This window comes from Centrocercus urophasianus, unplaced genomic scaffold (genome assembly GCF_019232065.1).
Source record: "Centrocercus urophasianus isolate 14NV4802_14NV808 unplaced genomic scaffold, USGS_Curo_1.0 seq_856, whole genome shotgun sequence".
Lineage (NCBI taxonomy): Eukaryota > Metazoa > Chordata > Aves > Galliformes > Phasianidae > Centrocercus > Centrocercus urophasianus.
The window spans coordinates 1-23,051 of NW_024885484.1; the positions used below are offsets into that span (position 1 = coordinate 1).

At 42.5% G+C, this 23,051-nt stretch overlaps 1 protein-coding gene across 1 annotated transcript; it reads left to right on the forward strand.

Moving 5' to 3' along the window:
• Positions 1-5: 5 nt before the first annotated feature.
• On the forward strand, positions 6-22,924 carry LOC122171197 (SWI/SNF-related matrix-associated actin-dependent regulator of chromatin subfamily A member 5; the record flags this gene model as incomplete). Its single annotated transcript, XM_042838601.1, has 24 exons — positions 6-50; positions 2,160-2,234; positions 5,058-5,224; positions 5,937-6,037; positions 7,180-7,280; positions 9,100-9,279; positions 10,302-10,457; positions 10,558-10,689; positions 11,305-11,373; positions 11,932-12,041; positions 12,320-12,546; positions 13,679-13,800; positions 13,882-14,034; positions 15,249-15,381; positions 16,057-16,205; positions 16,430-16,549; positions 16,795-16,905; positions 17,466-17,579; positions 17,752-17,874; positions 19,062-19,194; positions 20,156-20,274; positions 20,890-21,102; positions 21,563-21,673; positions 22,627-22,924. Coding segments are annotated over 24 exons (3,030 nt in total), but the record flags the coding sequence as incomplete, so codon positions are not given.
• Between the last annotated feature and the right edge of the window lie 127 nt (positions 22,925-23,051).

Below are 23,051 nucleotides of genomic sequence, written 5' to 3' on the forward strand. Positions count from 1 at the left end.
CGGCGGGGACGGCTCCCGCCGGGCCCGCTGGAGCCGACGCCGCGATGGAGGTGAGGCGCGTTTCGGCGGCGGCCCCGCGCACCTCGCCGGAGGCAGGTGCTCGCCACGAGGGCCGGCGGGGCGGCCCGGGAGACAATGGAGGGGCGGGCGCGGGGCCGAGCCGTGCGTCGCGGCGCCTGCGGGGGGGGGAGGCCCGCCGCACCCGGGACGGCCGAGCCGCGCGCAGCCATCCGCCGCCGCGGAGGAGCCGGCCGGCTGGGGCTGTGACTGAGGCAGGGCGGGGGGTGCTTCACCGCCGATGCGGTTCGCGGCCGCTCCCGCGTGGGTTCGCCTCGCGCTGCTTCCGAGTAACGCTCCCCCGCCGGACGTCTCGCTGGCGGCAGCGAGTTCGCGGCGCTGAAACTTGGGCGCTGCGAAGCGGTCTTTAACTTTTTTGGGGAGGGGAGCGAGTTGCGGAGGGGTTCTTGGCGCTTTTTTATTACTGTTTTGGCAGCAGGTGCTTATTGCGGCTCCTAGAGATGCGGGTTTTATCGCGGCTCTGTGTCCGTGGCGATAGGAGGAAACCGGTCGGTCCTGCTCCCCGCGCGGCGCTCTGAGTCACGCCGCCATCCCAGCGCCTCGCCGTGTTTTCCAGATGAGCGAGGAGCCGCGGCGCTGTGGGAAGCGGGTCCTGCCGCAACCTGCGGGAACGGGGCGCCTCCGGGCTGCGGCTGCCGCGTGGGAGCTGCGAGGCGCGGGCTCCTTCAGGGCCCGCTGGTCGGTTCCTTTTGCGCGGGGAAGGGAGAGCCTTCTGCTCGGCGAAGCTTCTGTTCGGGCGGGTCTCGGTGGTCCCGAGCGCCTCGGAGGCACGGCGGCTTCCTGCTCTCCGGCTGAGGCTCGTAGCTGTGTGAGCGGCTCTGGCGGCGTGCTGCCGTGCCCCGTGTTCCTTGCTGCAGGCGTATCTGCAGAAAGAGGAATTTGGCACGGAAGTTCCAACGGCCCTGTGGTGACCGGCTGTCAGCTAAGTGCAGCGGGAGGAGAATAGAAAGGTTCGGTATAAGGTTAGGAGATCTTTCGCCCTAACTCTGCCTTCTCTGAATGTTGGCCGACCTGCGTTAGGGTTGTTCCATTTCCGTGGGCTGTACCTGCAGAGTTGTGCGAGGAGCCGCCCACAAACACCCCGTGTTTTGCCTCCCTTTGTTTAGTGGTGTTTTGTACTTCTGCCTTTGTTCTCCGCTTGCTGGGAAGGACTGCGTTCAGCTCTGGCTGGGCTCAGCCGAGCAGATGGTTAACGACGGTTCTGAGGGCACTGTGTGCTTGTTTCTGTTTCTGAGCCTTTCAGGAACTGCTGTGTAACTGCTGTTTTAGTGCGGTTTAGCGGAGAATGGTTGCCCTGTCCTTTGGGGTCTGAGAGCAGAAGGTGAAATAATTACACGTGGGAGATGATGGGGAAAGAACTAGCCTGGTTACAGGCAAGACAAGGACAAAAACACACCGGTCACAAGGCACAGTGGAAGGTACTGGGGGAAGGATTTGGCAGGAATGGGCTGAAGGGAGGATTGCCCTCCTGCCAGCGTGTTCTCCTATTAGCAGCGGTGGTGTCCGTGGTTATCAGGACTTCTGTTTGACACGGACAGTTGTTTGACTTTTCAAACCGAACAATAGAAAAGTGCGGTTTCTCTAAATTCCTGTGCTGCTTTCAGGACAGAGCTGCAGCCCAGGTTCTTATCTGGATTTGTTCCTTTGATAGAGTACGATGAGAAATTGGGGTATGCTGGAAAAAGGAGACACTGGGAAGCGCTCTTCCTTCAGGACCAGAGCTAGTTCTTTCCCCAGCACTCCCAGGAGGCGGCTGTAGGAGGCGTTGGCTGAGCACTCTGAGGCGGCCTGCTGAGCTGCTGCACCACAGCTGGTCCCTCATCCACCCGGGTGGGATGCGGTTACGATAGAGCTGAAGTGGGTCAGGGAGAGCGAGCTCTCTCCCACACCCTGTGGCAGGGATCTCTGATCCAGCTCCAGATCGCTTTACCGTAATACGAAGCTAACTGTATCAGAGCGGCGAAAGGTGGATGTGCCATCTGATGTGGATAGACGGTAGTTTGCAGCGAGCTTATTCTCTTTGACATAGATCTGTTCTCTTATTCAGAAAATAAGTTGTTTTTAATTCTTTTTCATCTTAGGAATCTTTTAATGATGCATCACCAGGAAAACCAAAAGAAATCCAGGAAGCAGATCCTACATATGAAGAGAAAATGGTACGTATCACTGGGAAATGCATACAGCTGTCTTGTACTTAGGCACTTGTTAGAACAGACTTAGTGTTCTGCTCTTTTTATATCTCGTAACTGGCTTTGTAAGACTTCGTTGGGTCATTCAGAAATATCTGAGTAATTTAAAACAAATAACCCCTTCCCCTCCCACCCACCCACCCGCCTGCACACGCGCACACACACACACACAAGAAAACCATCAAAAAAACCCACAACCCATTTTTATTTTTATTTTCAGCATTCTGTACTGTGTTTTCCTGTGGTGGTCTGTGGGACTAACTGTGAATGTGTTTTGCTTTGTCTTAGAAACACTGAGCAGCTTTGAAGTGCCCCAGGCTTATCAGAATCACGTAATGAGAAGTATTCCAGTGTCTTAAATTTAAGAAGTGGAAAAGGAATTGGTTGCGTTGCTTTTGAGGTTGGGTGTACAGTTGTAGACAAGGAGGATAACAAAGAGTTGATCATTCCCTTTCTCAGTCAGAAGGATTCTCTCTTGGTTCCTAAATGGCTGCTACTTCATTTTCTTCAGTATGTGGCATCAGTTGAAGGCTAGGATCTTTTACGCATCGCTGTTCAGCACAGGACAATAATCAAATTTGTTTTTGAACTGCAGGAGTAGGAGTCTTGTGTAGGAAAAGTACATGAATTTTAATGTGAGGAGTGGAAAACGATTTTTTAAAAAAAGGGGGGGGAACATAAGGCTTTGAGTGGTCACTGTGTTCATTCTCAGTTGAAATGTTCTCTGGCAGCGCACTTCAGAATAGGGAGTTTCTTTCAAGCAGTTCAGTATATGAGTAAAGTAAATAAAAGTTAGCTTTGAAAATTCGCAGGAGGCTGAGAAGAGGTTTGCTGTTTAGTGTGAGTGCTGACTGTAAGCCTTCTCCAGCTCTTCAGCCCTTTCACATTGTTTAGACTGAAAGGGGTTTTACTAGCTTTTCAGAATTGCAATTTGTTCTTTATGAAGCTCCAGTTTAGATTCCTCAAACTGGAGAGTGGGTAATTCCATGTCTCAGATTAGATAGGAGAAAATGTCCTGTATTTCCTTTCACGATATCCCAAATGTAGGAGATACAGCCTTCCGCTCCTTAACGTTGTCTCACGTTTTCTTTCTGTGTTCCTTCTTGTTTTCCCGCTCCTGATCCCAGTGCCTGTGAGTACATGTGGAATTTCTTCATAGCAAAGCGAAACTGATTCTTGTCATCTGCTACTTCCTGTGTTTCTTCTTAGCACTGAAAATAACCCAGTCTTCTGCTAATTTCTTTGTGCTACTTCCTAGAAGAAGGCAAACTTGGATTTGTTTCCTCCAGGCTGTAAATAGACACAACGACAAGGAAGACTGTATTTTACTGTAAAAATAGTCAGAAGATGCACTGTAAAAGAAAACAGGAAAAGTTTCTCTGTCTCTGTCGGTTGAAGAACAGCTATAGATAGTGTAGTGCAACCTATTCTTGTCTGTGTCCCGCCTTAAAGACACAGATAACATTTGTCAACTCTTAAGGGAACGCCCTGAAGCACCTTGAAAATGGTTGTGACGTATTTGTGCGCCGCCAAAAAATTATGGCCATTTCCTTGCTAAATGTGTTAGAAAGAGGAAGCTTCCAGAATGCATTTTGTATTTATCTTTCGTGCACCCAGTGGAACAAACAAGGGTTGGCAGCTTGGATAGCAGTAAATCTCAGCTAGTTTAGACTTCAGAAACAGTTACAGTGTAAATAAAAGCAGTCGATGAGGAATAAACAGGAACTGTTTATTGGCTGTGGATTTCAGCTGTGTCAGTCAAGCTGTAACTGTGGTTAGAATCTTTCTGACTCCTCTAGTACATAGAGGATATTCTTGTCTCTTCTCATCCCATCTTTCTGTTTTTCACGTAGCACAGGATCTGCTTCGAGAGGCACGTACTCAGAGGGCTGGCATTGCTCTTGCTAAAGTCTGGAACACGTTCCTTTTTACCGAGAAAGTGGCTTCCTGTAGCTGTGCATGTTACTAAATACCAGGTTACATTGTGGTAGCCAGCAGAAGGTCTGAGTGGTTGCTTTTAAAATTGGAGCTGCCTTCTGTTTTTGTTGCCTATTCTAAAGTTCCTGTAACCTCAGGATGCTTGGAAGATGTGTTGATTCCAAACAGAACCTGTCTCGGGGGCTCTAAACCTTTTAGGTATTGTCTCCTGAAAAAAAATCTTTTTTGTGTAGCAAAAATGGTGACTCGTATCAAGGGGTGCACTCTGTCATCTTGGGCTGAACGTGTGTTATGGCCCTTTACTGCTGAGATCGGTTTACTGGCTCTAGCGATGGGCGTTTCTGCTGTCCCAGCCCCTTTTCATGCCAACTCTCATACTTATCTGACACCACACTAAGCAGCTAGGGTGCTACTGTGATAGCAGAGAGAATGGTTGCTGCCAGGTTGGTGAGGTGAACGAGGTCGGTGCAGAATTCTGTGCGTGGTGGGTGGGCGTACAGCTCTGAGAATAGAACAGTAATTTTTAATGGAAGGAGGTTGTTGAAGGGGCTGTGCTGCCTTGTTTAGCGACACTCGCCCGCTCCTAGTACCAGTCAGATTTCAGTCTTAGGGCAGGTCTGTTTGACAGCTTTGATCCTAACTCTGGCAGCAGCAGCTAGCCGTGGCTTAGTGAAAGGATCTGTCAGCAACAGTTACGTTGCCGATGTTATTCATCTCTTTTTTGTTATTGTAGGTATGTATTTGAAGATATGGGAATTGTTATTGTTCAAAAAGCATTTGTTGTCTTATCTTTTAAATGAATGCATATTGTAACGTCTCACACTTCTTCTGCTTAATTTCCCTTGTCAACAGCAAACAGACAGAGCAAACAGATTTGAGTATCTGTTGAAGCAGACTGAGCTGTTTGCTCACTTCATTCAGCCTGCTGCTCAGAAAACTCCAACTTCACCTTTGAAAATGAAACCAGGACGTCCACGAATAAAGAAGGATGAGAAGCAGAACTTGCTGTCAGTTGGCGAGTGAGTGATGACATGTACATCAGCTTGTATTGTAATTAAGGATTTTATTGTGTTTTAGAAGCATAAGTTAACCCTGTCAGCTTTTGTCCCGTTTGGGTGTGTTTTACACTGTACAACTGTGGTTATTTTTCCCCGATTACTTTGTAGCTTGTAAATTGTCTAAGAATTCTAGGAGTTACAAGACATCTGTGGAGGAGGCAAAGTACTATCACAGTTGGAAGTATTCCAGTACCTAGAAAAGCTGGGGCAGAAGAATAAAGCAGTCACGTCTGTAGCTTGTAAGAGTTCATGAGTAACACAACGTCACCGTCTTAGAGGCACCTTGAAAATCGCATCTACAGAAGTGGATGGCCTTCATTGCAGCTTGTGCGTCTGCACTGCTTCTGCAGCTTCTGGCAGATGTTGCAGAACCTTGAAGCACAGGTCTCATTTCCTGGCTTGTAGTTCAAGACCAGTACTGGTGCGCAGTGGCTTTGTGTTTTTAGCCCTTTCATTTGCCCGAACACTTGACCTTGCTCACAGCGCGAGTCACAATCTAGTAGGCATCCTATCATAAGAAGCTTCTGTTCTAAAGAGTTAAAAGCGTTTCAATCCATCAGTTTACCTTTAGAGTTCTCTTGCGAGAAGCTTCTTCAGGTGTTCATGCGTACTGCAATCCCATTAAATTTTGAAATAGTTCAGCCGAAAACTTATTTCTTTCTTGCACTTTCAGCTATCGCCATCGTAGAACAGAACAGGAAGAAGATGAGGAGCTGTTAACGGAAAGCTCCAAGACAACCAATGTCTGCACTCGGTTCGAAGAATCTCCATCATGTGCGTTTCCTCTTCTATTTTTTTTTCCCCTACCCAAAGTGTTTTCCCCTTCAGAAGTCAAGCCTGAAAGTCAAGATTAAACAGGAATTTATTTTCACGCTAGTCAGTGAGAAAAAGAGTCAACTAGGTATGAGGAAAACGGGGGAAAAAAACCAGCACCACTCTGATGGAACAAAATAGGCTGGCAGGGGAGCTTTTATATTCAGGCTAAAAAGATGCTCCAGTCAGTCTTGTCCTTTAGAAATCCATTTGGTATACCGTAGTTACTAAGAAAGAGCTAGCTTTAAGTATTCTCACAGTTTTAGCTCTTGTGATTCAGCTTCAAGTACAAAATGGCATCCATCTATTTGACAGAGAAATTAATGTTCTGCTACTTTAACACAGTGCTCTTGTAACGTGATGGAAAGCTCAGCAATGACGGGACAGCAAGATCCCAGGCTGCAGCAAATGAGGATTCTCTCTAACACAACAGCTGTGGACATAGAAATAAGGGAAAAAAAACTGCTTACCTTCAGAAGGTTTTAGGCACGTAGGGATCTCCAGAGAGATTCTCTCACCTCCACTGCCAGCCCTTAAGTGAATTCTGGGAAGGGATGGATCCTGGCTCCACCCCTTCCAGTCACTCAGGTACATTGCATGCAGCTGAGCTCCCCTGGGTTGGCCCCGCCTTCCCACCAGGTGCTCCATCACTGCTTCAAGCCGCGACAGCGTTTCCACTACAACAGTGTTCTGATTTTGGGGGGGATCATAAAATTAGAATATCTGTATAATTTGTGTCGTTTCTGAAATCAGAAACAAATTAGCCTTTCACTGTCTCCAGTCTACTTTGTCCTTGGAACTGCGTATTTACCACTTGAATTAGTTCTGTAGCTTAGGTGAATGCCAGTTGGCACGCAAGGAAAGGTGAAATTCTTTGGGACAAATCTTCCCAAGTCGTCGAATGGCCTGGGTTGAAAAGAGCCTTTAAGAACATCTAGTTTCAATCCCCTGGCTGTGGGCAGGGTTGCCCGCCACTAGATCAGGCTGCCCAGAGCCACGTCTAGTCGTGCCTTGAATATCTCCGGGAATGGGACAGTCACAGCCTCTTCGGGCATCCTCTTACCACCATCCTCATCCTTTGTCTATTCTTTCACATCTTTTAGATGTTAAGTGGGGAAAGCTGCGTGATTATCAGGTCCGAGGATTGAACTGGCTCATTTCTTTATACGAAAATGGCATCAATGGTATCCTAGCGGATGAAATGGTATGTATGGAACCTATATTTCTAGTGGGGGGCTTGTGCACACCTGTAAAACAATGGAGTTTTAGTACAGCTGTGGATGTTTTTTTAATTCTATTTTTAAAACGCAACATGTTTTTCCCGATTTTGTTTTTCTGTTTAGATTTCTAATCTTAATGCAATTTCACAGGTATGTTAATTCAAATAAATGCAGACACTTTTGGAAACAGACGTACAAAGAGGAATCTGTTGAACTTTAGAAAAGTGAAATTAGGGTGAGGCATTCCATGGAGTGATACATTCTTTTCGTTTTCTCGACGTCACAACGATCTTGTTGTGGTATTGTGAGGCTGCCCTTGCAAAGAGGGCATCGTGTATGAAAAGAGCCAGAAATGCGGGCACGCTTTTTGTTCCTAGGATACGCAGCAGAGGCAGCACCGTACGCATGGCCTTTGTGGGTTGATGTGCCCAGCAGGAAGAACTGCACCAGTGCGAAACTTTCCAGGATAGATGTAATCAGGGACTAAAATGGTATTTTACACCATGGCCGTGGACAAGGCAGTCGGTGCTGGCCGTAGTATTTTCGCTCACTCTTGTTCTTTTTTCCCTGAAGGATGAGAGACAAAGGGAAAATAAATTCCAGCGGTTTGAGAGGCAGACGGACTTGTGTCCTTGAAGTGATTTTAATTGTACCCGATTTTTATGAGGAGCTGATAAGGGAGAAAAAAAAAAAACAAACAAAAATACCACCAGAATTATATTTTTTATAATGCATTTCTCACAACTTCCCGATAGCTGCTCTTCTGTATAATAAAATTTCTTCAAGGTAAATTAGAGGCAAATAACTTCAAGTTATTATTTCGTGACATTTAATTTTGAAATAGAGCAAGAGTTTTCTTCAGCATACCTGCTTTTGAACAGAGGATTTTCTTTGCTTAGTTCTGAGTGGAGTGAGCTTGCATTAACAAAGAAGAGCGGGGAACTTTTTAAGTTCTTGCATTTGTGCTATTCCAAAATCCGTTTTGGATTGAGGAGTTCAAATGTTTGTTACTAAATATTTTTCATTTATTTATAGTAAGTTGTTTTGAATTGATTAATACCTTTCACGTTGCCTGTAAACACTTTGCGTATCTCACAGCAGGTGGAATGTGGTCATTTTGAAGGCAAAGACTTGAATTTTGGAAGCAAAATGACTTGCGTTGATGTTTGGTTTTGTTCTGTTGTTTCTTAAATTCCGTGTATCTGTCTTGCAATCTTTTGAATTATTTGGATAACGTGGATCATCTGGGTTTTGAGCATTTTCAGTTTTGTTTTAATTATAGCGACGTGGTGAAGGTGCAGGGTAGCTCTTGAGTAGTCAACAGTGCTTAAGAAAGTCATTCTGAAGCAGCTCAGTATCTGTTTGTATTTTTTTTATACATTTACCTTACCAGGGTTTTCGCTTATATGCTTAATTTCAAGTTTAAGAGAATACCTATGTCAGTTTATAACATTGACATCTAAATAAATAAGCCGAGCGCACCTAATCTGCAAAAATAAATTGCTCCAAATATTGCTTTCTTAACTGTTTAGAAGGTCTCACTTGAAGAAAAAGACAAACTTCTAACTCCAAAATTCCACATTTGAAAATGCTGCTCTAGGACTTTTTCTGTTGTAAAGTTGGGGGAAGATACATAAGCTTCCATTAACTGAAATGTTGATGCCTTTTGTTGTCTTTTAATGTATCTTATCCGCTTGCTGAGGCTGCTGCATTTTGTATGGTGTACTCCGAGCACCCTGCTGAGCTTTTTAAAGGTGTTTGCAAAGAGATCTCGTATTCCTGACATGTTAATATCTTTTAAAGGGTCTTGGGAAGACACTGCAGACAATCTCTCTCCTTGGATATATGAAACACTACAGAAATATTCCTGGTCCTCACATGGTGTTAGTTCCCAAGTCCACCCTACATAACTGGATGAATGAATTCAAGAGATGGGTACCTACGCTTCGAGCAGTGTGCTTGATAGGTGACAAAGACCAGCGAGTAAGTTGGGATGTTATTACTGCTCCTGTATTCACACGCAGTAAATCCAGCATGCGATCCTGCTGCTCTTACCTTTCTTTCACAGGGGAGGAAATTGGATTTCTAGCTGTTGAATAGTTTAAGACTCACAAGCGCTTCCTCCTTGAAATATGACCGGCTCAGAATTCACACGTGTGTTTTGCAGCTGTGGCTTTGTCACCTGACGTTTCTTCCCATGTAGAACAACAGAAACAATTAAAATGTTTTCAGTTGTGTGGTTTCAGATGCCTCTGGATAGAAGTCATTTGTTTTCTGCTCCATACGGTTTGTCATATGGAGCGTAACTGGTTTTTAGGAGGACTGTGTGCTCTCATCGAGGAATGGTTTCTGGAAATGTTGGTCAACTTAATGTTGGAAAAAACCTGCTAACAAATCCTATTTGCCTTGAATGGTGTCAATTAGAAGATACGGTCCAGCTACTTACGGCCTTAGTATTTCAATCATTTGTTTTTTGTTTCTTCAGTGTCGTCAGTTCTTTGCTAGTTTTTCAGCGAAGAAAATTTGTGTTTTGGAAAGCACGGGCTGTGATGGCACGTCACAGATTTGTCAGCTGGAGTTATTTATGGAGGGAGTAATTGCTGGTGGCATTAAACTCACACTTTCTGCAGCAGAAGTTTTAAATTATTATTCTAAGGGCAATCAGGTCTACTTTTGATGTTTGTTGGATTGGAAATTACAGAAATACTGAAACTTTGAAATAGCTTTGGAAGTCACCCATCCAGATCTGGTACTCTGAGTTTTGCAGCGTGTCTTTTTAGAATCCCAAACTTTGATTTTGGCTGCCTTTCTCCCGGACGTGAGTTAACCTCTTAACAACTGTATGTCCTTATAGTGGTTGTACGTTAAATGAACTCTGTCACGTTTCCCAATTTAGCAGCAATGGTTTTGTCCGTTTGTTCTGTTTTTAATTTTGACAGAGTTACTGTTCTTTCTGTTTTAGTTTTGACAAAGCCTCACTAAAGAACTGTCACCTTGCTGTCTAGGCTGCCTTTGTCAGAGATGTGTTGTTGCCAGGAGAGTGGGATGTCTGTGTCACGTCGTATGAAATGCTTATCAAAGAAAAATCAGTATTCAAGAAGTTTAACTGGAGATATTTAGTCATAGATGAAGCCCACAGGATTAAAAACGAAAAATCAAAGGTAATTTATGCTTTTACTGATAGAGGCTTTTTTCTGTGTTGCTAAGTGACAGCAGTAGTAGTAATGTATTTATAATTACTGTTGTCTCAATCTCCTTCAGTTATCAGAAATAGTGAGAGAATTCAAGACCACAAATCGGCTGCTGCTAACTGGAACTCCACTTCAGAACAACCTACATGAACTCTGGGCGCTTCTTAACTTCCTTTTGCCAGACGTCTTCAATTCGTCCGAAGTAAGTCTTCCTTGCCATTAGTGAAACTAATTTGAAAATAGACCTCATCATCTGTGCGTGTGTAATTTGGATTATCAGTTATTTACAGTGATAGATGGACAGTCTGTGAGCGCTTCCAATATCGTATCTTGTACGAATAGTAGATAAACTAAAGTTTCCAGCTTCGCCGTTCCTAAGGGCTACTGTGAGCCCTGCAGATCCGAGGTGTTTCAAATTACACTGTGAAGATGATCTCTACTGGGTATCACAGTAGGCTTAAATATTGGTAAAGCAACTCAGTTCTTACGTTTAACTGGAAGTCGCCGTATTATTTGTTTCCCGTGAACTGGGAGATGTTGTGTAGTCCACGGTGGGCTTCACTAAGTAGTACTTATGCCTAGCAAGAGAACTGCATCAGAATAGTGTTTCATTACTTCTTTGTGACAGCTGTAGAAGCGGAAGCCTCGTGACACTAGAATTTTACTTCAATTTTTTTTTTTTTTCTTCACCAAAAGGGGCTTTGTGGTTATTTATCTGCTGCTTAACAGAATCCCTTGAATTGTATCTATTTCCCATTATAACGATAGCGCACCTTGGGAGAACAGCTCTTACATGTCAGTTATTTTGTCGATGCAGGACTTTGACTCATGGTTTGATACGAACAACTGTCTAGGGGATCAAAAGTTGGTGGAGCGTCTCCATATGGTAAGTGTCTGTGCTTTTTGTGTGTTACATTTACCTACGTTAGGTTATAATTTTTCTAATACTTCTTGTGATTAAATACTAGGCCTAACAGCTTATTCCAGAAACTGCGTCCGGTTTTCAGAAAAACTTTAAGGATGTCAGTTTTTTGGAAAAAAAGTTGTTTTTCTGGAGGACAGAGAGGAAGAGTATATTCTTCTGGCTCTCAACATTCTGAAGATACTCACTTTTAAAACGTTAGCTTTCAAGGCACTGCTAAGATTTCAGTTAAGCAAGGTTTTAAAAAAAATCCGCTAAACGTTCAGGAGCCTTCTACTAAAATACTGAAAAATTTTTACAAGGCTTGTCCTGAAAGTCACGACCTAGAAGATTCAGAGTCTTCCAAAGGAAACTGATGTATGTTCCCATATATAATAGCTTGCCTATAGTGATTGTTTTTTCAGATGATCGGGTTAAAGCTCTGGCATTGGAGGATGTAGAGGAGAGAATATCTGCAGTGCTGTTACGGATTGGTTCAACGTTTAGTTTCCAAACTACAATTAATGATGCAATCTCTTTCAGGTCTTACGACCATTCCTTTTACGTCGCATTAAGGCTGATGTAGAGAAAAGTTTACCTCCAAAGAAGGAAGTGAAAATTTACGTGGGTCTCAGCAAAATGCAACGAGAATGGTAATTCAGACACTTGAGCGTGCTGTGGCAGAGGCTTAGAAGGAACGTGCTGTTTGTGACTTGGTCATTGCACGCAACTCGATTTAATTCCTTACGCTATACTAGATTCCTGTTGTTTTTTTTTCTTGTGACACTTTTATGAAGATAAAAATGTGCAGATAAGAGTGAGTTACCCAATAAAGTTAGAAGGGGTGAGCTTTTGAATACACCATGTTATTTAAATGAAGGACAACTTTGTTTTATAGTTTCAAAAGGGTTTATTTCTTTCTTTCGTGTAGGTATACAAGAATCTTAATGAAGGACATAGATATTTTGAATTCTGCTGGAAAGCTGGACAAAATGAGACTGTTGAATATCCTAATGCAACTGCGAAAATGTTGCAATCATCCCTATCTCTTTGACGGAGCAGAACCTGGTCCACCTTACACAACAGATATGCATTTGGTCACCAACAGTGGCAAGATGGTAGTACTGGACAAATTACTACCAAAGCTGAAAGAGCAAGGTACGCATCTCTTTGTTGTCGTTTGGGTGTTGTTTAGTTCAGGGATACAAACGAAAATCAGTACTTGTTAGAGTCTTCATTCAAAAGCAGCGTATGTTATAAGGGATCATGGTTGATTTCTAAGCATCATGCCAGCTTCTTGAGCACTGTATCTTAAGTAGTTGACAGCGCCTTCATAAATAACTGAGTCAATAGTCCGTTACAGCTTTTTGTGACTTGGAAGGGGTTTTTGGTCTGCTAAAGTTGGTTTTCCAGCTAAGGTGAGGCTGCAGAAGCATCAGTCGGTCTGGGTTTTAGGTTTGGTTTCTCAGCAACGTTGGCTGTGTGTAACTTCAAGACGTGGTACGTTGGCCAACGCTTCGGTTCGTCGTCACGTACCACCATTTCAGATTCCGAGTCTTCACCTTAGGTTCAAGTCGTATCCTGTGTGCAGTGTTGTTCTTTCAGGATACGACTTTGAACAGCACGTGAGTTGTTTCAGCGGATTCCTCAAGGCAAACGTGGGGGAACACGTCAGTTATTTTATTTTATTGTTTTAATTTTAACATTTCGATACTATGGAGAAAGCTATGGAGCGTATTACCGTTGAGTCACCAAAGAAGTGGAGGAAAGCTTGCGACTGGGGAGGCACTGCTGAGAAATAGGAAATCCAGACCTCGGTTACTTGCCCTTGGTATCCAACGAGTATTCATAATAATAATATGTATAAATAACAGCTGTGGTGATCTGCGTCTTCTGTATCACTCTTGTCCCAACTAGATATCACTTGAACAGTGAATACACACTGTTCTTAGAGAATACAGAATTGTGTTTAAAGCTGTGGGAATTCTTTGCAGTACTTGACAGCAACTTCTGCAGCTTTGCGTTTTGTAATCGCAGAAGGGTTTGAAGTCACATTGGTTTGCTCATTCTTTCCCATTCTAGTAGTTGCTCAATAAAAGTAGCATATTTTTAACATATACTATTTTATGCATATGTAGTACTGAAAACGTTTTAAGTCAGTCTTTTCTCGATAACTTCTGCTGTTTGTAATACATGCAACTGCCCTCCTTCCCTTTCTGATTCGGCCGCTTGGGGTGTTCGGTGAAGCTGAAGCTTTGGAGAAAACATAAAGGCTTTTTACCCCAACCAGGTTCACGAGTCTTAATCTTCAGCCAGATGACCAGAGTCCTGGATATCTTGGAAGATTATTGTATGTGGCGAAATTATGAGTACTGTAGACTGGACGGACAAACACCTCATGACGAAAGACAGGTACAGAAGTATTTCGCTTACATAAAAATAGCATTTATAACAAATCCGGTTCAACTGATGGTAACGTTTCTCTTTATTTAGGCTTCTATTAATGCATATAATGAACCTGGTAGCTCGAAGTTCGTCTTCATGTTGAGTACACGGGCTGGAGGTCTTGGAATCAATTTGGCTACCGCTGATGTTGTAATTCTGTACGATTCAGACTGGAATCCGCAAGTAGATCTTCAGGCTATGGTAAGAACCGAGACAGAAATGTCCTTTTTTCCTCACGTAACTTTCCTGAAAATGTATGTGTTATACAACGATGGCATTTTTAAGGTTGAACTGAAACATTTAAGCACAGAAGTAGTATTTTTAAGACTTAGTTTTCAGTTTCAGTACAGCTTAGTCAGGTTTGGGCAGTGCAGTGATTTAAGTGGGGGGAAAGGCCACGGTACTTTAGTAGTGTTTAAAAGTAAAGTAAAAGGAACTGCTTTCATTAAAAACTAAACTAATGGCACGTCTTAAGTCCACAACTATAGATCTTCCTTCTCTGGGGAGTCAAAAATCAGTGTATTTTCACTGTCTCCACTGAAACCTCGGAAAAGAGGTGAACAAAAAACCGAATTGCAGTTTTAAAAAATGGTTTCTGGGCGGTAATAAAAGGGCAAGCTTCTGTTCACAACCATCTTTGATTTTCTGTAATTGTCTTTGGAATGGATTTGTCTGCATCTCCAGACAGTGACAAACAAAGAGCGCTAACGATTAAATAAGGAAGTAGAGACGGTACTTAAAATCTTCCCGTGTTAACTGGCAAACGAGGTCTGTCACTGACAGAGTTTACAGTTTTCTTAATTATTGCAGTTAAGCTGTACGTTCTCAAGTATTCTAGCAAAAATAGCTTAAAGGAGTGATGAAAACTGTGCCTGGAGGACACAGTGATGTAGTTCAAACTACCACTAAAGGTGTACATTTGGAATACTAATTCTTGTAGCGGTTAATGATTTGCCAGTCAGGTGAGGTTGCATTGTATTTTTTTAATTGAAATATTCATAGCACAACCGAACGATTTTCAGAAAGGTAGCTCTTGGTCAGTACAGAGACAATTGCTAAAGGGCTTTGGTTTTACAGAAGGTTATCTAACGTCACGAACAACCCGTCTTCCCCTTTGTTGTTTAACCAAAAGAACCCCGGGCTATTTTGAGGAATTGTATTTACAGACGTACTTATTGTTGATGTAGCTTTAAAAAAGAAACAAAAAAACCCAACACCAACTTGTAATGCCAACTCGGGTACTCGCGCTGCTGGATTTTCTATAAAGAGGCAGCTAACCTACGCTATTCTGTGTTACCAAGTTGTGTATTGAAACTAATGAAAATGCATGACAATTATATATTCGATTATATATTTAATATAAATTATATATTCGAGTTAACAAGCAAGCATTTTTGTGATGTTATTTTGCCTAGGATCGAGCTCACAGAATTGGTCAAACGAAGACTGTAAGAGTGTTCAGATTTATCACAGACAATACAGTGGAAGAAAGGATAGTGGAGCGTGCAGAAATGAAACTCCGCCTCGATTCCATAGTCATTCAGCAAGGCAAGTATCTGGAGGCAATTAGTTAAGTTTGTACACAGGATGAGTTACTTTATTTCCTTTTATTTTCAACATGAAAATAGTGAAATCAAGTGAATGTTAATGGGAATGTTGCTTTTGCCTCAGCTGTACTCTGAAGACGGAGTGCAAAGACCCGATCCATTTGAAAACTTACAACAGGGGTAGGCTTCTCCTCATTAACTTTTTGATTATTTTTCCAGAAATAAAGCGGTTATAGACAGATGTCATTTTTTTAATTTTTCACTTTTTAAAAATTAGTCTCGAAATGGAAAAAGCAGTGCCTCGGTTTTATTTAATACGCTGGGAGAAGCGATGAGGATATTTAACCTTCTAGATTAGTTTGCTTGGAATCAGAGGCTTAACTGTGGAAAGATCATTCAACAAGGTTTTGTCTTGAAATTGTAAAACAAAAACAAAAAACAAACCATGCACCGTAACATAAAGCTTATATAGAAGGTCTCACAACCAAAACCATTCCATGTTCTGTAAAACAAAATGTCTGTCATTCCTGGCTAGATTTTGCTGGCTTTTTATTTGTTTGTTTTTCCCACGTGGAGTTTCCCTGCATGAGGTGCATTTTCAAGTTAAGGCTAAGAGGAGGGGGAAGTTTTCCACTGTTCGTCCTCGTGTTGTTACCTTCCAATGCTTTTCTCTTAGGAAGACTGGTGGATCAAAATTTGAATAAACTTGGGAAGGATGAAATGCTGCAAATGATTCGACACGGAGCGACGCATGTGTTCGCCTCCAAGGAGAGTGAGATTACAGATGAAGATATAGATCACATTTTGGAAAGAGGTGCAAAAAAGGTGAGATAAATGAAAAGGAAAGAAAGACACTTCCCTGTAGACTTCAATAAGATGTTAGGTGTATATTGCCGGATGACAACCTTGTTATAAGCTGGAGAAAATACGGTCGTTCTTAGCGAGAACTTTTGTACTGATCGTTGTTTTTTCCTGCTGTCGCAACTGAGCTTTGCTATGAGGTACCTTTCAAAGTCGTTCATGTTCTTTTCTCTCTCACCCGCCCCCAGACTGCAGAAATGAACGAAAAACTTTCCAAGATGGGTGAAAGCTCGCTCAGAAATTTCACGATGGATACAGAATCCAGCGTATATAACTTTGAAGGGGAGGACTACAGAGAAAAACAGAAGGTAACCTTTCTGCTTCTTTAGAAGGAAAGTAGTGTAAGATTCGTAAGATTGTACCATACTTTAAAACGTGTTGGTTAAAATACAATAGAACTACAGAAACAATTCAGAATGGAAATGATTTGATGGAATAGAGGTACGCTTCATTTCATATAAAATGAATCTGATCTGAATCTTACACAGGACTTAGTCTTAATAGTTCTTGGGGGTGGTAGAATTTTATTACTGTTGTTATTGTTATTTCCCAGATGGCATTTACAGAGTGGATTGAACCACCTAAACGAGAAAGAAAAGCCAATTACGCCGTGGACGCTTACTTCAGAGAGGCTCTTCGAGTCAGTGAGCCAAAAGCACCCAAGGTGAGTTGACTTGTATTAAAAATAAATTGTTCAGATAGACTTCAGAAGTTAAAGCTGAAAGCAAGAAATGGGCTTTAATTTCGTAATATCACTCTGTTTGCTTTCACAAATTGGGGACGCACTCGGAGGGTTTGATTTTAGAAAAATCTAAACGTTTTGAGACCGACTTATATGAGGAAAGAGTAAGAGAGGGATGAAACCTGTAATGTAAGAGTTCAGGAGGGTAAAGACTCGACTTTGCTTATTAAGCAGCGGTCGTTTTTCTTCACCTACGCACTGTGTGCTCGCTTGGTGCACGTGGTGAGTCTTTTTCCACTATTCTCTTCCCTAAAGACACCACCTGCTCTCACTCACCTTTTCACTTGCGGAAGTCCTCGTGTTGTAGCGGACTCTTGCACGGTGTTTTAATGTGACCTTCCTTTAAGTAAGGACAGTATGTTTTGGTAGAAATAAAGGGGGTTTTTTGCTCACAAACTAAGCTCACAAACTGAGATCCTGGCTGTGAACAGGAGACAAATAGAATCACGTTCTGTTCATTCGTTCTAAATCATGTATTTCAGGCACCACGGCCTCCAAAACAGCCAAATGTACAGGACTTTCAATTCTTTCCTCCGCGACTCTTTGAACTACTGGAAAAAGAGATTCTCTACTACAGGAAAACAATCGGGTACAAGGTAACCAAGTTCACTCCTTGCATCAATACACTGGTAGGAATGTACGTCCTGTCCCGCCTTTCACATTAACTTAAAATCACGTTGGGCTGAACAAATGATCAGGTTGTATTAACGGAAAGCTACTAATGTCTGTGAAAAGTCACCAGGTTTTACTAAATGTAAAACCTTTCAGGTACCTCGTAATCCTGATCTTCCGAATGCAGCCCAAGCGCAAAAGGAAGAGCAGCTTAAGATTGATGAAGCTGAACCTCTTAATGACGAAGAACTAGAAGAAAAAGAGAAGCTTCTCACCCAGGTACGGTTGGTTCTTTAATGATACCGATGTCATCTGAAGCTAGGTTTGTTTTGTACCGCCTTATAGGAACGTGTCTTTGTCGCTGATTTCCAGATGCCACATTGAAAGTAATTAAAGCGGCCGCACGTTTTAGTTTGTACTACTGAATAAAAAGTGTAACGTGAGGTTCGTAGCGATGTGCCGAGATAGCTTTTTGAAGGATATCTACCTACCAAGTCAGTGCATTCAGAGTACCAGACCCTATCGACCTTCTGTGTATTTCTAAGCCTAATGACTAAGACCTATCCGGTGTCCGAGTCTGGCTTCGCAGGTTTGCACAGACTGCAGCCTTTGACATCTTTTCTCTGTTGTGGAACCATGCAAACCAGCAGCAAAGCTGCACGTATTCCTTTCCACATAATGTGAAGCGTGTTCTTTACTCGCCAGTCTCACGTGTAACTACGTGCTGTGGGCTAAAGGGTCAAGTTTCTTAAACTACGACTAGAAATGAATAACGTTTTATTCTTTAAGAAGATATAAGCTGGGCAGCTACGTGATTATTAGCTCGTGCGTTGAAGTGATTCCAAGTAGATAAATGCCTGTTTGTCTGGGTATTATATTTTCACGGTGTATTTTCTGGGGGTAAGACAAACTGTTGTTCGAGTAGTAGCGCAGTGAAAGAGTTGCTATTGAAAATTGGTGCAGTCAAACGAGCTGTGGTGAAATCACGGTGCGGCTGACTTTGTACCAGTTTTTAAGGTTAATACTACGTGCAATTAGCCCATTTTGGCAGTTGATAACTTCAGCAGTGCTGTTTCCGTCCTTACCGAGTAGCATCTCACAACAGGCATCCTGAGGGCAAGAGACCAGAGGTGACACAGGAGGCTGATGATACCTGAGCGGTCCTTGGGCTGAACAAAGCCGTTATAGAGACTACTCGCTTCTCCTGAGGGATTTTCTTAAACTGGTTAACTTATGAGCTGAACATTTTTATTATCTGAAAGTAGCAATAAGAGAACCAGTGCCAATCCTTTGGCAGTTTCTACAGTGTCGTCGTTCTACTAAGGTCCAACAGCAGGAAAAGCACAAGTTTACACTGTTGCTACGATGCAAGTGTTGCTCTCAGGCGTTTTAAAAAATTCTGCTAAGACAAACGTGGAAACGGACGAATCCTGAACTTGCAATGTTTGCTTTTAATTTCTCCAAAGGGATTTACTAACTGGAATAAGAGAGATTTTAACCAGTTCATCAAAGCTAATGAGAAGTGGGGCCGTGACGATATTGAAAATATAGCACGAGAAGTAGAAGGAAAAACCCCGGAGGAAGTCATTGAGTATTCAGGTAACTTATTTTTCAACTACAGTCCGGTCTGTATCTGATGCTGCTTTCCTAGTTTGAAACGCCTGTGAACGTGCTGACCGACTTCCGTGCGCTTCCTGTATGGCTCTTTTAAGTCTCTCGTTGCATTGTGCTGATAGAGTTGGGCTCTACTGAGAAAAAAATGTCGCAGGTTTAGCCCCCGCGTGGTTAAAGCTGAGACCTGCACACGAGCTGTTACAGACCTCCTGTGATATATTCCTATTGGAGAGCGCTGGTTTCATTTCTTCCTCAGTTTTGCGAAAGGCAGCGCTAAGCAAAAAGCGCTGTTTTCACTAAGCAGCAGCTGTCTCAAATAATTATGCCTTTATTATGTACCTCACACTGTTAAAGCACGAGATGGTGTAAACGTGCTGCGAGTGAATGACAACCACTGGCTTTTGTGGCCGTGGACCAGTTGGCCCCTTAGCCCTGGCCTGTCAGAGAAGCGGCTTGTGTGGAGCGCAGCTGTACTGTTCAGCATCTACATTACATAATGTGTACATTACACATACATAGTGGTACACAGCTGCTGATTTATGGATGTGATGTGTTTAAACAGTTACTCGTCTTTTAGACACTTTGTTCCTGCCTTTGGCTACTTTCTTACGCTGTCTCACCCCCTTCCTTCCGTAAAGCCATATTGCTGTTTTGCCACTTTCAGTTTTAAGACTTTTAAGTTGGTTTTTTTTTTTTTGGCTTTGAGAAGATTAGTTAACAAGAGTAGATTTCTGGCCTGTGTCACACCTCTTTTAAAATCTACCATCTTCAAAATAGTATTTGCAATACTGCAACGCAATTTCAGGCATTGAAGTTAGCTTATCAGGTAAAGGTGCAACCTTTTTTATTTAGCAGTGAGTTCTGGTAGAAGGAAATAACATCTACTGCCTGTTCAGGCTAACACCTCATTCCAAGAAAAGGATCTAACCGGTGTTTCTTCTCGCAGCTGTGTTCTGGGAAAGGTGCAACGAACTTCAAGACATAGAGAAGATCATGGCTCAGATAGAAAGAGGAGAAGCCAGAATTCAGAGACGGATCAGCATAAAAAAAGCACTTGATACGAAGGTATCTTTGCTGTGTTTCTCGCTGCCCTTATTTCCCCGTGCCAAGGAGGCGAGCTGTTGTGCTGTGTACTTACCCAGCCTTTGTTACCAGTACGTTAAGGAGACGTCGCTGGGCACCATATTGCTGTCTTTGGTCTGTTCATCAGCGGTTGCTACCTTTTCCTTTTCTGTAGAAGCGCTATTCCTTTGCAGGTTCTACTTTTGAATTGAATTGCTTTATGTAGACTAAAAATTCCTATTTTGGCTGATAGCTGTGATGATAATTTCAGGTTTAGCTGCACACGCTTTACTTCTCTTGTGATTTTACCATCCCGATCAGAAAGAATCCCAGCCAGACCGGCAGATTTCAACCATTTTCACACGTAGTGTCAGGTCTGCAGTGCGCAGATAATCGAGATTACTGGCAAAGTTTTCTAAACCCGCTTGTTTAGAGGATATTGATAAAGTCAATGGCTAGAAAACCAACAGTTCCTACGGCGTGGTGATGTTAGAAATCCAGTTCTCTAACTTGGTATCGTTCATCTGCCTGTCAGGATTATTTTGCTTTTATAGAAAACAGTTCCATGCTACTTCTACACAGTTTCTTCGTTTGTATAATCTTATTTGTTTCGTTTAGATTGGCAGATACAAAGCCCCTTTCCACCAGCTAAGAATATCGTATGGTACTAACAAAGGGAAGAATTACACTGAAGAGGAGGACCGCTTTTTAATCTGCATGCTTCACAAGCTAGGATTTGATAAAGAGAACGTCTACGATGAATTAAGACAGTGTATCCGAAACTCCCCCCAGTTCAGATTTGACTGGTTTCTCAAGTCTAGAACTGCCATGGTACGTATCAATCTCACGTGCTCCTTCCCTGCGAACACCGCACCGACACACCGCAGTTACATAGCAGACTTACTGAATGGCTTCTGCGAGAGTAAGTGTGTGCATATGTACAATATATTAAATTTTTATAGACTTTTCGACAAGTTTAAGATGGTAAAGGCAGTAATCTAAAATTGTCACGGGAGGTGAAATTGAAACCTCAAGTTACTGCCGTGTTTCACAGTCACCGTGAGTTTGAATTAAATACAGCTGTGTTTAAAAGCCAACATCGGCGATCAAACCCACTCCCGTGTAGCCAGATAATGACTATGGTAAAGCGTTCAATTCCTTTTTCTACTTCCAAGGTTTTGCACCAAGTACAAAATACGTACAACTTACAGGTATTTCTAGTCTTCTGACGTGATGCTGTTTACACTGAGTAGCTGTCTAAAGTAGTGAGTGACTCTGTTGCGTTATTTAGGAGCTACAGAGGAGATGCAATACTTTAATCACCCTGATTGAAAGAGAGAACATGGAACTGGAAGAAAAGGAAAAGGCAGAGAAGAAGAAACGCGGACCAAAACCATCTTCGGTAAGATTTGAAAAGGTGCCGGTTTGGTTTCGGTTGCGCTTTTTTTTGTGCTGTTTTTATACCACAAAAAAGCACTTGACAATTTATGAAACGTGAGTTTTTCTAAGGGTTTGTGATATCTGAAATTATTTTAAAGTAGCGTCCGACAGAAAGCCTTATAGGACAGCACTGAGAGCTGCTTAAAGTTCACACAGTTACTCAGCTATTAGCCTCGTCGACGGCAAATAAAGTTCTGGTTCTAAGCTGCACCTGGAACAGATACGCTTGCCTCGTTTTTTAATCACTGAGTTGGTAGGCTGTGAGTTTACCTTTATAAAATACGCTTGAGATGGGTTTAGTCTTGTCATTAATTTTTATCCATAAAGAAATGGATGTTTACCACAGCAGGATATCTAGGCAGGCAGTGCAAACCGCTCAGTTCGCTTTGAGAACGCTACAGATGTGCTTAGAAATTAGACATTAGAGCCTGCTTTCACGCTCCTTGCGTAGAGGGCTAGTTGTGAAATGGGCTCCAAGAGCTAGATTTGGGGAAATGAGCGCATATGCTTGATAGTAAGTGCTCTGAAGTGCAGCTAAACACACAGGTTTGTTTTTGTAAAGGAAATAATAGCCTGTTTTCTTGCCTAGGTTTTTGTTGTTAAAAGTGTTGCTTCAAATGTCTCACAGAAGTGGTGCCTAGAAGTATTATTCCATAATCAGGGAAGCTTTGTAATATCCTTACTTGTTTGTAAACATTTTTGTCCTCTATGGAATTATGCCCTTCCGGAGTTGTAAGAGTATAAGACAGCCGCTATCCTGAGCGGGATGCGTATGTATCTGCCACGTTACAGTTGCGATTTGTCTCATTTTTAAAGCTGCCCGGGTTAAATCGTCTCCATCTGTTTGGGTTCAAAAGGCGGTGCTTATGGATCTTTTTCTGTCACATGAACTTACTTGTCAACCTTACCTTGCAGGCACAGAAGCGCAAAATGGATGGTACTCCTGACGGTCGTGGAAGAAAAAAGAAGCTAAAGCTGTGAACGCAGAAGTTTTGTAATCACTAAATTTAAAAAGTAGTTCTTTAATTTACGGGTCTTCATAAGATGTACTGTACAATGCTCAACTATTATGTCATTAAAGGACATCGGGTTCATCTGTTTACTGAACTAGAAACATAGTACTTAATGTAGTTTCACTTTTTTAAATGCAACAGCTGTGCTGACTTTTTTTTACCATTAACACTTGAAATAATAAATAGGCTTCATTTATTAATAGTGCTTTACTTGGCTTTCTTTCCATTCATGTTCCTGCCTCGGTACCTGTTATTTATTCGGTCATCTCAGAGTTGCAGGATTTGCCATTTGTTTTTAACATCAAGCGGCGCTACAAACACTGAACA